Source organism: Solanum verrucosum, unplaced genomic scaffold (assembly GCF_900185275.1).
Source record: "Solanum verrucosum unplaced genomic scaffold, falcon-dt-bn FXZP01000252.1, whole genome shotgun sequence".
NCBI classification, from domain to species: Eukaryota; Viridiplantae; Streptophyta; class Magnoliopsida; order Solanales; family Solanaceae; genus Solanum; species Solanum verrucosum.
This window is the reverse complement of record NW_026019988.1, coordinates 4,378,289-4,392,046: the sequence shown is the minus strand read 5'-3', so window position 1 is coordinate 4,392,046 and position 13,758 is coordinate 4,378,289. Positions and strand designations below refer to the sequence as shown.

At 28.0% G+C, this 13,758-nt stretch overlaps 2 protein-coding genes across 2 annotated transcripts; both read left to right on the top strand.

Annotated features, from left to right (window-relative positions):
* The first annotated feature begins 5,023 nt into the window (after nucleotides 1–5,023).
* On the top strand, nucleotides 5,024–7,749 carry LOC125818972 (CASP-like protein PIMP1). Its single transcript, XM_049498479.1, has 3 exons — nucleotides 5,024–5,205; nucleotides 5,987–6,116; nucleotides 7,537–7,749. The coding sequence occupies exons 1-3, from the start codon at nucleotides 5,039–5,041 to the stop codon at nucleotides 7,747–7,749; spliced, it is 510 nt and encodes a 169-aa protein (XP_049354436.1). The 5' UTR covers nucleotides 5,024–5,038.
* A 3,599-nt stretch (nucleotides 7,750–11,348) lies between these two features.
* Nucleotides 11,349–12,999, top strand: LOC125818785 (CASP-like protein PIMP1). The gene is made up of 3 exons (XM_049498298.1): nucleotides 11,349–11,597; nucleotides 11,710–11,842; nucleotides 12,696–12,999. The coding sequence occupies exons 1-3, from the start codon at nucleotides 11,413–11,415 to the stop codon at nucleotides 12,867–12,869; spliced, it is 492 nt and encodes a 163-aa protein (XP_049354255.1). The 5' UTR covers nucleotides 11,349–11,412; the 3' UTR covers nucleotides 12,870–12,999.
* The last annotated feature ends 759 nt before the right edge of the window (nucleotides 13,000–13,758 follow it).

The following is a 13,758-nucleotide window of genomic DNA, read 5'->3' as shown; positions in this document are numbered from 1 at the left end:
AAAATAAAACTCTTATATATATATATATAATGTAACTTTTACCTAGAATATTTGGATGAACACCCTCATGACCTCACTTCCTCATAGATTTGCTTTTGATGTCAGGTAATATAAAACGAAAGAATGCAATTGTTTATTAGGGAGACTTAATGAGGTAATGAAATTGTCATTATATATATATATATATATATATATAAAGTATATTTGGACTTAGCTTATATCTAGTTCAGTCACATTCTGTTTTGGTCTCTAAATAATATATAAAGTATTCCACTTTAGTTATACTATTATTAAACATTTGTGCTCCCTCTCTCCCTAATTATTTATCCATTTTTTATTTTATAGTTGTCCCTAATTACTTATCCATATTGACAAATCAAGAAAGGATAAATTTTTCTACCTATTATATCCTCAATTAAATGACTAATTACTTTGAAAAATGTAAAACTTTTCATCCACTTTATAATTAATAGGGGTAAAATGGTAAACTCACTATGTCGTTAATTATTTTCTTAATATATGTGTCAATTTAAAAGTGGAGAAGTAATTAACAACAAAGAAGTATTACTTTATTGTAATGTAAAGGTTCCTGTATTTATGGCAGCTCACAAAAGAAAAGAAAAAAGGAAAAGAGGAAAATGATAGTATAACAATAATAATTAGAAAAAGAAAAAGAGAATCTTTCTAGTTGGAGAAAAATGAATTGTTTAAAGGTTCAATTCAAATAATTTTTGAGGTGGCCTTCTTTTATAAGCTATCCATCCACTTGTATATTTATTGCTTAATATAATTAATAGGGTTTTTGTTAGATAGAAAAGGGAAAAGAGGAAAACGATAGTATAGCAATAATAATTAGAAAAAGAAAAAGAGAATCTTTCTAGTTGGAGAAAAATGAATTGTTTAAAGGTTCAATTCAAATAAATTTTGAGGTGGCCTTAATTTATAAGCTATCCACTTGTATATTTATTGCTTAATATAATTAATAGGGTTTTTGTTAGATAGTGGTGGCACAATATGTGATGTGTGAATTAAACCGTATATTATTATTTGAGATTAGCTATTGACTGAGAATAGGTTTTAGAGCCATAAAATGTTATTATTATTATTATTTATATATTTTCAACGTATTGATGTGTATAGTTTGATATATGGGTTGAAGCTGTAATTTTAGTTACACGTTCTATAAAGCTCAAAAATTCGATCAAAATTTTGTATTTATACTAAAAAATTATTTAATATATATAAATAATTTATATAAAATTGAAGAAATTATTTTTTCTAGAATTTAGATTTCAGAATCGATAAACAATCAAAAATTCTGGATTTTAAAATAATGACAATAAAATAGTAATAGAGTGTGGCCTACACAAACCCTAGATACAACCTACTCCATTTGTAAACATATTTAACTTATCATATTGATGCACTAACAGATCTCAAATTATGCAGTTGTTCTTGCATCTTTGCTTTACACATGTTCAATGGTGGGTAGTAGCAAATTTCCTTTTATATATATATTGTAAATAATTAAAGTACTTAAAAGTACACAACTCTTTAAAACAATATTATTAAAATATATACTTATTGATATAGTAAAAAATAAATCATTCCACTATTTCGGAAGGGCAGATATATAATTTAGATGTAAATTAATTATTAGCGTGAAATTAAAGAAGGATGATAAATGGATTTTATGGTGAGACTTAGAAAAAAGAGTTTCTCTATAAAAGAAATTAATACCAAATTTTGCCTATAATGAATTGGAAATATCAATAAATTCTTATGGAGTCCAAAAAAAAGTTAATTTTAAAGTTTTAAAAAATCAACTTTACTTGGAATAGTGATAAATGATTTGATTAGACATTTTCTAATAATCAATTTAGTGAAATCCTCTATTTTGTATATCGAGAAAAAAATGATTTGTCTTCTTCAAGAACTAATGAATCCCCTTCTCATCGTCATTAAATCTATCAAACAAATTCATCATAAATATAAATCGTATGGTTTATCTGTGTCATCGAGAGCTAATAAATCACATTTTAATTATCATTGATTTTATATTATATTATTTGCTAGATGAAAGCATAGACGATTGGACAAAGACAAAGAAACAAGGAAATCTTCAATAGATCAAAGCATTAACATGTATTCCATTCATTTGAAGACATACAAATATGGTTATAATTTGTACTTTTTTCCACCCACTTTTTAATTATTATTTTACATATTTTTTATAATAATAAACCATGATACAATAATTGATATTTAGTAAAATTGAATGATGACTCTTTACCAACCAGTTATAAGAAAAATTAGATGTTATCATTATTTTTTTACATATTAAAATAATAACCACAATATGTTTGCATAAAGCGCGTGCCATAAAAATTTGTGATGAGTCATATTGGTCACCTTTTCCATTCAATTTAATTGCAAATACTCAATATTTGAGAACGGTTGGAGTCAATAGTACTAGGTGTCATAGAAATGAAATGGACATTGCTTCAAGTCGCATGACATAACAATATAGTTTGTGTAGAAAAACTGGTCATACGAGGAATTGTTGTCCACATCGACCTCAGTAATTTTTTACTATTGTTGTAAGCAAATAAATAGTAAAATTTTATTTTATGAAAAAAGTCTCAAGTTTTTTTATACTTTTATTATTGAAAAAAGTCAAGATTTTATGTATCAAAAAAACTTCACAATACACTTAAATTGAGAAAGAAAGAGATATAAATTCACGTGAGGAGTTAATAAAGAGAATCGTAGTTCACTCATTTGTGGGTGAACTAGCTTTAAAATTTGTGTAGTATTATTTTGGATGAATTTGAAGTTAACATGGAGACCGATTTTGAAAGATGGTAGTTATAATTCGCCCATATATAGGTGAACTGTCCGTTCTAGTGTGTGTTTTTAGTAATAAAGGAGAGATTTGAAACTAGAAAACTAGACTCGTCTTAATTTATCACAAATTAGTGATCTAAGAGTTCAAATGGGCCTCTATCAGATATCGGCCCAAATAGAAAAATGGAGTGGGCTTGAAACAGACCCATAGTTTTAAAGGCCCAAATAGACGCTTTTGTCACTTAAAAACGAGTCCAACTTACAAACAAAGAGTGTTATTTTTCTTTTTCTCCATTCGGTGTTCAATACATTATGATCCAACTGAATTCGGATTTGCACAGAGAGCACTGGCTTAGCTACATGGTTGTCCGGGTGTCTTCGTCGGAGAAAATATCGTATATACAAGTAAAATAATACATGAAATGATTAAATAACATATTTTGAATATCCTTAACACAACAAATTGTTGTAGCCCAATTGTTTTAGATGCTTGGTATGAGGCAGTGCTCACGTGTTCAAATCTCACTAATTCTATTTTTTGAAAAGAGCTTTTGTAGTGCTATTTCTGGACACTCTTTGTAAAATTCCTCACTCTGACACTGACACACATTGTGGGGTAAAACACTCTTTAACAAAGTCGACTTGGTACTCAAAGAGACTCGAACCTGAGACCTCTAGTTAAGAATGAAAGATTACTTATCACTTCACCACAACAATTGTTGATTAATGTAAGACAGTTATCTCTGTTTAAAAATGAAAGAATACTTATCACTCAACCACAACTGATTAATGCAAGACAGTTGGAAGAGAAGGAAAAATAAAAATTGACTGGTTGGAGTTGAGGCAAGATAAATAAATTCATTTCAACTTATTTGGTCCATGGGCTTATTTACAAATTAAAAGCCTAAATGTTTTTTATCCAAAAATATATCGTACTAAAATATATTTATCGCTATTGTTATATAGATAACACCTTGCGAAATAAATTAAACATAGATGGTAAAATAATATTTGATCAGATGATCGAAAACTTAATACTCCATTAGTGATCATCTATTTGGTCTAACAAGGAATTATGATTATATTGTCAAGAACTTGGCCTTATCAAATACCTATATTAATTATATTGTTGCAATGCCACTTGATCAATTTCTTCCATTAATAGGTCACACTATTAAAATTTAGTTAATATCTCAAAGATTTATCATTTTATTGAAACTAATTAAATAATTACAGATAATTCAAGTTCCTTTACCATTGCTATTTAATTGTTGAAGCATATTAACTGAAACAATTATCGTTATACAATTTTGGAATTTATAGAAACAATTTTAGATGCAAAACAATTAACAAGCATGTCCATTATAATTAAATTATCGTTGCAACATGTATATAAATGACAATGAGTGACTTAAAAGAAAAATTGTAACTTTTCATAAATATCAATTTTCAACCTTTGCCTCTAGGTAACTCAAGTTGAAGATCAAACAATAGTAATATAATTAATAGTATGGCTCACTATATTAACAATTTGAACTATGAAAGGGCAAATCTAATTAATTATTATATCACTAGAGAAAAAGAATATTTGTACTAAACAAATTAATTAATTATTAGGTCAATTGAGCATGTCTTCGCCATGTCCACTCTCTTATCTGTCTCTAATTATTTTTATCTTAGCTCCCATTGTACCATAAACCACCAACCAAATTATGATACTAACATTAATAGAAATATTTAATATCATTTTTTCATTTCATATATATATATATATATATATATATAGTAATGTACTCATTAATAAGAAAGCTAAAGAAATAAGGTAATGACACGATTATATCAAATTAGTTATCACATAAAATGAATTTTTTCATCTTCTTAGCAATGATGGATTTAAAAATATAATACAATCTTTTTTTACTAATAATCAAAACCAACATTATATTTGAATTAACAATACGATATAAAAACAAACATCCATTTAAACAACTCTGTTAGTTGCTTATATTATAAGGAAATTAACTTATAATTAGGTAAGTCTATGTCAACATTTGAATAGTGAGACAATAATGAAGATTCTAATGTTTCTTATATTATATGAGGAATTTTTTTTTTATAATAGCAAATTGTATGTCTTCATATTATAAATTTGAAGAAGTTGAAATAATTTAGAGAGAGCCAAAAAAAAAAAATGGGTTGTTTAGCAATTGTGAATCTCTTGTTAAGAGTTGTTTCATTTGTTTGTTTAGCAACTTGTGTCACAATTCTTACAACTTCTTCTTCTAATATGTCTGTTGCTTCAATATTTCATGGTGAAGTTGAAGTCAAGTATCATTTTACTGATTTCTATGCTTATCGGTAAGTGTTTCATCCTATAACTTTAGGCAAGTCTCGGAATAACAATAAAGTTGTCTCTCTGTTAGCTATATGTCATAGATCGATCAATAGTTTGAGTCGTAAAATTAGTCAATCATAATTGTCATTTTTCTAATTGAATCTTTCATTTATAGGGTAGTGTTAGAGCTACGTACGGTAAAGTTATTTTCATGTCATTGGTTTATAGGCTATAAAGTCATGAGTTCGAATCTTAAAATCAACTATTGATGTTTGTGTCAAGATAGCTAGCTAGGTTGCTTACATCACTGGTGTGATCGTTTTCCAATCATGCGTGAATGTAGATCGATGCGGTGGTGGATACGAAATTTCCAGTGTTGAAGATATGAAGAAGTAATTATACAAAAAGTCAACGGGGACTCAACATCGATAATATATATATTAATTTTAATCTTAAATATACCGTGTAATTTTTGCCAAAAGGGAGTCGACTCCACCTCTAACTGGATGCTTTATGCACAAGAGTGCCTTCCTATAATTGCATATTTCATTTTAGGAGAGACATAAAACAACGATAAAATTATGATCTCACTGTGACCTATAAGTCATAGATTTAAACCGTGAAATCAACCATTAATACTTGCTTAGCTCTAGCCTATTGTTAGGTTGACTTGCAAGAACTTGTAATCCTTTATAACATCATTAAACTAGTGATATAATAAATATTTATATTTTAGTATATATCATTTAAATCTTTGGAATATTAATTTTTTATATTTGATACTATAAAATGATGATTTGACAGTTACATGCTTGCTTGTTCTGGTACTGGATTTTTATATTCCCTTATACAAACTGCAATTGCAATAATCCAAGCCAAGACTGGAGATTGTATAAGTGATAAACTCGTTCACTTTGATGTATATGCTGACAAGGTACATTCCATTTTCCTCATAATTAATTTAATACTCTCTCAATTTCAATTTTATATGATGTAGTTCGATCTGGAATTGAATTTTTTAAAAAAAAATTAAGATTTTTGAAGTTCATGACGTTGAATGTGCTATAATGTTTGTGTGGATAAAAGAACACTTCTGAAACTTATGATCTTAAACGTGATATACATACTCTATTTCTTTGATTTTGTTTGACAATTTCATTGGTAGTTTGGTCAAAAAAGAATTGTAATGTTTTATATTTTTCTTAAAGAAAAGCTTTTATATAGTCATACCACTAATTTATTTATTTTTAGAAATTAGTGGCGAACAAATTCCGTAGTTATATAGAATAATTTGTCGATAATTCAATTTAGTGATGAATTATTAAATAATAATGTTAGCTATAACCAATTTAACAATGAATTAGAGTCACAAATATTATGACATGATCAAGATTATAAATTTTATAAACCTTAAATTTTGTGTCGAAATAAATTAAACAAAGGGAGTAACATTTTTGTGACTATAATTTTTTTTGTTATTACAGGTTAAATAGGAAGTTCAAGTTATATATTAGTGTTAATTTTAAGATTAAAAAATGTGATCATTCCTTTTGAACTAATAAGGAAATGACACTGTAACCAATACGGGTTGTGGTAGAATGGTAAGTACTCTTTCATCTTTAACCAAGAGATCTCAGGTTCGAGCCCCCTTGGGTACGGAGTCGCCTTTGTTAGGGAGCGTTTTACCCCTCAATGTGGGACTTTCCGGCGTGAATCCGGATTTAGTCGGGCTCCAATGTGGATACCGAACACCAGATGAAAAACCAAAAAAAAATAAAAAATGACATTGTGGAACAAAGGGACTACGAATATAGAACAATTAGACTCTCTGAATTTCATGAAATCAGTCATTAATGTTTGCGTTTTGCAAATTTATAGTGTATGGTTTATTGTTTAACTACAACAATTGATATCTCAAGCTGATCAGCGGCGTAATCACATGTAGTGAAGAATGTCCAGTTTTTTTTATCGAAAAATTATATATTATTTATATAGAAAATTATTCTAAGTATTTAGGTCAAAAATTATGTCTGATCATACATATATATTAAATCTTGAACATACTTAACAAATTTTTTGACTTAGCCATTGAAGTTGATATAAAATAATAAATAAGCGGATTTATTATTAGATATTTAGTGGATTTTTTCATTAGAAAATATATAGTTTACGCAATAATTACTAAATTTATGTAAGCGCAATGCTAACCGGCCCTTCCCCAAATCGTGCGTAAACACATAATTTTCATGCACTGAAATGTCCTTTTATATTGTTATCTTAATTAAGTGTGTTTAATTAGCTAGTCAATTAATTATTGTATTATTTTAACATGATGATAATAATTAATTAAACAGATAATGTCGATGATAGTGGGTACGGGTGCAGCAGCAGGATTTGGATTAACGGTGGATTTGAGTCGATTGCCAAATCATGCTATGGTGACCGTTGATTTTCTTAACAAAGAAAATGCAGCTGCTAGTTTTTGTCTTGCTGGATTTGTATGCAATATGATTTCATCTTTTATTTCATTTAAATTATTTAAGGATGATTACATGTATGATTGCTAATTCTTTGTCTAATTCTTTTGTAAAACATATTGAATTGGAAAGAGTAATATATATATCTTATATTTCTTTTATAAGTTTTACTATATATACATAGTATATGTTTACATTCTTTTAGTTAGCGAGTGAACTATTGGTCCTTTGGAGACCTAGGTAATTCAGATTCGTAGCGTTTAAGATCAATCAATATGGAAGTTTTCTATTTCTGTTATGTTGGAGGGATATATGCTATTTATTATATTACAATTTACAACCCTTGGTATATCATAGTAAAATTCATGCTAAAATAATGCACATGAAACTAAATATGACAATAAAGGTGTGTTTGGTAGGAAGAAAAATGTGTTTTTCGTGATAAAATATTTCTTTGGAAAATAAGTAAAATCATTTACTTGTTTTTTATGAGTAAACAAGAAAATATAGTTACAAGAACATTTATATATATAGAAAATAGGCAAACACTATGAGAATAAGATGGTGAAAGGTCGGACGACTGAAGAGTTAGGGGTCGAGCTAGTTGGTGGGAATGGTTTGTGGGGTCGAGTGTCTCGGGTAAAAAGGGAGTGGAGAGGGACGGGATGGGATGGGGTAAGACAATTCACATAAAATATCACTTATCAAACTTTTTTTTATGATGCACCAATCACCACTAGAGTTGTCAAAAAAGGTCATCCCAGTCCCAGCCTCGCGGACAAGAAATTTGATGAACTAGGGCGGGTGGCCCTTCATTTGGAAGGGCTTGAAAATGATCAAGCCAATCCAACCCTAGAAAGGTCGCGGGCTGGGGCGGGATTTTTTTCTTCTCAAACTTAAAATTTTATAACGTCAAGAAAATGAGAAGATTTACAAATAAAATATGGAAAATAATGGTGTTGTTTCAATAACACTAGCAAAAAACTAGTGGGATTAGCATGTATCTAGGATACTCGATACACGAAATACATTTATTTGGTGTGATGCATCCAGATACGTGAGCGAGATAGGAGACAGACGAGGGCGCGATATTTGTCTATGTATCCTAGATACATGTGAATCCACTTGGATAGAGTGTATCTAAAATATATTACACATAATTTTGAGTCTATGTATCCCGAGATACATGTATGTGGACACATCAAAATCTGAAAAGAATCGCAATATTACAACATAGCGTGCATCTAAGTAACTAACTCATACACTATGAGATAATCAATAATTTTGGCTCATGGACGGATTCTGGCCCGGCGCCCCTGATCAAGCCTCAAGGACCAAGGGATTATATGGATCGGACTTATAAGTCCTAATTTTAAATGGGTTTTGAAAAATCCTATCATATCCCTACCCTACCTCAATAACGAATTGAATTGGGCCGTCCTCATGGACTAAGCCTATTTTAACGGCTCTAATCACCGCAATCAACCACTTATATAATTAACATCTTTATCAACTAGCATGATCAATTGATCGTCATCATCAGCTCTATGGGGAAAATTGGAGTCTTTCCTATCCACGTATTTCTGTTACACTATGATTTTGATCAATCAGAAAAATAAAGTTTTCAATATTAATCAATAATTCACTAATCATAATGTTTATCAAGTGACAAGTTATTAGCGTTGATATTTTCACTAAATCAATAAATATTATATTTAGACGTGTCTTTTATGTGTTCATTTAATGATCCAACTAATTCGGATATGTGTCGAAAATTTTATTTTTGAGGTAATTAAGCGTTTCCTACTAAGGTAACTTCCTACCAAAATCTCGAATTCGAGATCTCTTTTAAGGATAAATGAGTATTTGATACTCTAATTTTTTTAGTAAAAAATACTCGATATTCGTGGCAGCTTCACTTATTGGCAAAAGTCAATGAAATACCAGCTAATAAAACTTAGAAGAAATCTACCTTTATTAGTAGCTTAAACATGTTCTTTAATCTCATCAGAATATTAATTAATTGACCTTAGAATGATGTACTGTTAATTCCATGAAAAATAAATACAACTTGCTAGATCCATCAAATAATTAAGCAATTGCAATAATATGGGGGCACACTAAGTACTTGGGGAATACAATTTTTGTTTTTTTAATTACCATATTAGGTTCCTTCAAATATTTTAGTACTAGTGGTATAGAGGCAGAGGCAAACCCAGGCTTTAAAGATTTCGGGTACATCAATATTATCTTAGTTCAAATATGAGCTCTAAGATAAACTTACAAAATAAAAAAAATGGCAATTTTCTTCCATTCTAGCTAGCTCCTATAAATACATGAATTATCGAAAAATAATTTTCGCATAAAAAATGATAAAAATGACTTTTCAAACATAAATCAATTTCTTTCACAATTATTTCAATTACTCTTAGACATCATTAATCAACTTTTAATACTCAAAATTTTCATCAAAACATTATATAGGTTGCTAATATTATAATCAACATCCTCTTGTACTATTCACACCTCAACCTCACCCTAAATATTTAAGATAATGTTTTTACATTAAAAATAAAATATATAAAAATGGCATGTTGGCAAGTTGGTCCAAATTGAGTGATGTTAATTAATTCTTCTAAGTCAACTACTTATTTTCCAAGTCAATATTAATTGAGTAATCGACGGAATCGCAATTGTTGATTTTCAATTAATATAAGAGAAAATGACACGAAATACAAGAAAAAAAGTACTTATCAAGTGTGTTCACTAGGAAATCACCATTCCTAGACTATGGTGAAGGAAAGTAATTGTTACCTAGAACGTGTTCGGTATGAAGTACAATATTTTTCATGAAAATTATTTTTTTCGAAAAATAAACAAGTTTCTCTTACTCATTTTTTAAAAATTTGATGCGTTAATAAAAAAAATATTGTTTTAAGAATATTTGTATATAATTCAAAAAATAAACGAAAATATTAATTTGGTTATTTTTGTTTATACATTTCCCCTTCATTTTTTTTGAAAGTCTAATTTCATTTTAATAATTATATTGTCGAAATCAGCTTGCGTGTAACTCGATTAATTTTACGAAATAACATGCTACTTTCTTTGATGGAGGCATGCAAACACGCTTTCAATTGAGAATAGTACAAAGAAGAGCTAAAAGAAGGAAAACAACACTTCCATTTAATAGCTTCTTTTCTTTTTCGTAAGCAAAATATATTGTACATCGTTATCTATTACTTCTCACAAGCAATAATATTTATAAAACTTACGCGTCATTTCGGGTAAATCAAAAGCAAGGAATACATAACTACCAAAATATTCAAAATAAATTATTTGCAACCAGTATGAATTTTGATGGGAGGAAAATTTCTTTATATATTATCAGATGTCTTCGGAGCCCTAACCCCCTAAAATGAGTCCTCGTTATGAAAAATTGAGTCTAATTGAGAACCAACACGAATATTAGACATTATTTTTTTTATTTTTTTAAAAAAGTAAACTCTTGCATGTGAACCGAATATTACTCTTATCAATTACACAATGGATTTGAGTTGTACACATTGACTTTTGACTAAGACAAAGTCAACGTTTTTTTTTTTTTTTTTTGCATGCATGCATTATCCTTTTTCTATATAAGCAATCACATTACTAAGTATATTCACTACAAGAAGAAAAACCTTTAATTAGCATCAATAAATTTCAATTACTTTTTTTTAATAATAATAAATAGTATAATATAGTTTGCAAATGGCACAACCACCATTACCACCACCAACCTGTACAATTCCACCATTTGTTGGCCTCATCGTGAGGATTCTTACGTTCATTTGCTTGTTGATTTCACTCATCATAATTGCAACCAACACTGAAAAATCTATTGATGAGGATGGTAACGAAGACAAAACCAAGTTCAATGACTTTTACGCTTACAGGTAATATTCATTTCTAATCACTACAAAAAAAAACACGAATTTCTTATGATATTTTATCGGAAATTTATTCAATATATACATTATGATTAATTTTTACTGAAAATATATGCAGATATTTAATTTCTACTGTGATTATTGGAATGGCATATACTCTTCTACAAAGTGCATTCTCAATTTTCTTTGTGACTACTGGAAATCGTTTTGGTGGTGAGGGATTTTGTCTATTTGACTTTTATGGTGATAAGGTAAATTAATTTAATTTTCCTTAATTATATTATCCTCCTTTATTTTTTCCTATATCTATATATTGAAAAAGTAGAAAGAAAATATATTGGAACAAAAAACAAAGAATAAACAAGAGAACACACTATTAGAAATTTCATCGCGAATCAATGAGAAATTTGTGCCATAGATCATGATTTTCTGACTCATTTTTTATCGAATCAAATGCATGGTGGAAAATATATTCTTACTGAAGTAACGGGAAACATTCTAATTTTTTCACATGAGAACATTACTATTTTTCTTTTTTTTTTCCTACTAGTTCAATCTAAATATCCGTGGAAATTGTCATTTTCTTTGGGAAATTTCAGTGGAAAATATTGACAAATACTAAAAATAAAGTGACTCACAAAATGAGTAGTTAATTAATTGCGAATCTAGAATTTAAATTTTACATATTATAACTTGAAATTTTGCTACATTCCATTTTATTTAACTCTATTATATATAGAATAATGTCTTCTTAACATGAGATTTTTACCCAACACAACAGCCCAATAGAACAAAAACAAAATCAAAATCAGAATCTCAATATTTATTTTTTAAAAATATTTTTTGTCAGTATATATAGTATTGATTATACACTTGTTATATGTACTACTACAATTTATTAATCTCTCTACTAATTATGGTACGTGTAAATATTTTGTAACATAATTAATGTAGCTTAACATGTAAATTGTAATAGTAGTAATTATTAAGTTATAGTACTATTTCTTTTATCAAGTACGTACTTACAAATTATTTGATAAATATATTTTACATCGTCAGTACATATACGACACGAATAAATAATAATTTATCTATGTTGTGCAGTTTATTTCCTACTTCCTTGTTTCTGGAGCAGCAGCAAGTTTTGGTATGACACAAGAATTTAAGAGACTTGCAGGCAGTGATAATAAATTTCTCAATACTTCAAATGCAGCAGCCAGTCTTTGTCTTATTGGATTCTTTTTTTGCTGCTGCTTCATCTATTTTTTCATCTTATAATCTTCCTAAGAGAGCTTAATTTAAGGAAAAAATAAAAATCTTAGTTTAATAATTTGATAAATTAATTATTGTAAGATTATGAACTCTTTTTTTTGGGTCTACACTTGGTCAAAAGGTGTGTCATGTAATGTTGAGTTACAATTTATATTTTAAAAATGTAATCCTAATGTATGATTTTTAGTTTTTTTTTTTTTTTTTGGTTGAGAATTGTCTTCAATTTCAGATATTGTATTTTCCAGTCTTTTTTATGTAGAAAATATGTTACTCCCTCCGTCTCATATTATATGTCACATTTTTCATTTGCACTTGCATTAAGAAATAAAATAATTTTACCTTTATGCCCTTATTTAATATTTGCTTATGACAACTTTGTAATAAATAATGAAATGTTAGATTTCAAATATATAAATGCATTTGGATGACTATTTAAATTTTACTTTTTGGAGCCAAATTTGACCAATTGATACAAAAATTTTAAAAAATCAAGTTTTTCCCACCTCAATTTTCCCATATATTTTGTGTAAAATATTTTTTATATATATATTTTTATATATAAATTCTTAAAGCAAACATAACAACATCACAAAAATTTGTTGAAGCTTCAACTTTCAAGATTATTTTTGAATATTTTTTCATCTTTTATTTTTAATTTGTTTGTTGATATTTTTTTTCAAAATCATATTTTATACAATAAGTAGTTAATTAATGAATGAAGTACTCTCCCAATGAAATTAATTACTTGTAGATTTCTAGGTTAGTCAAAGTAAATACATTTTCAGATTAATTAATTAATCAATCAAGGGTATAATGGGCAAAATATGGTAATTTATGCATAAATTTTATAAAATGACATATATTATGGTCCATCTATTTTTAAAAAGGGATGACA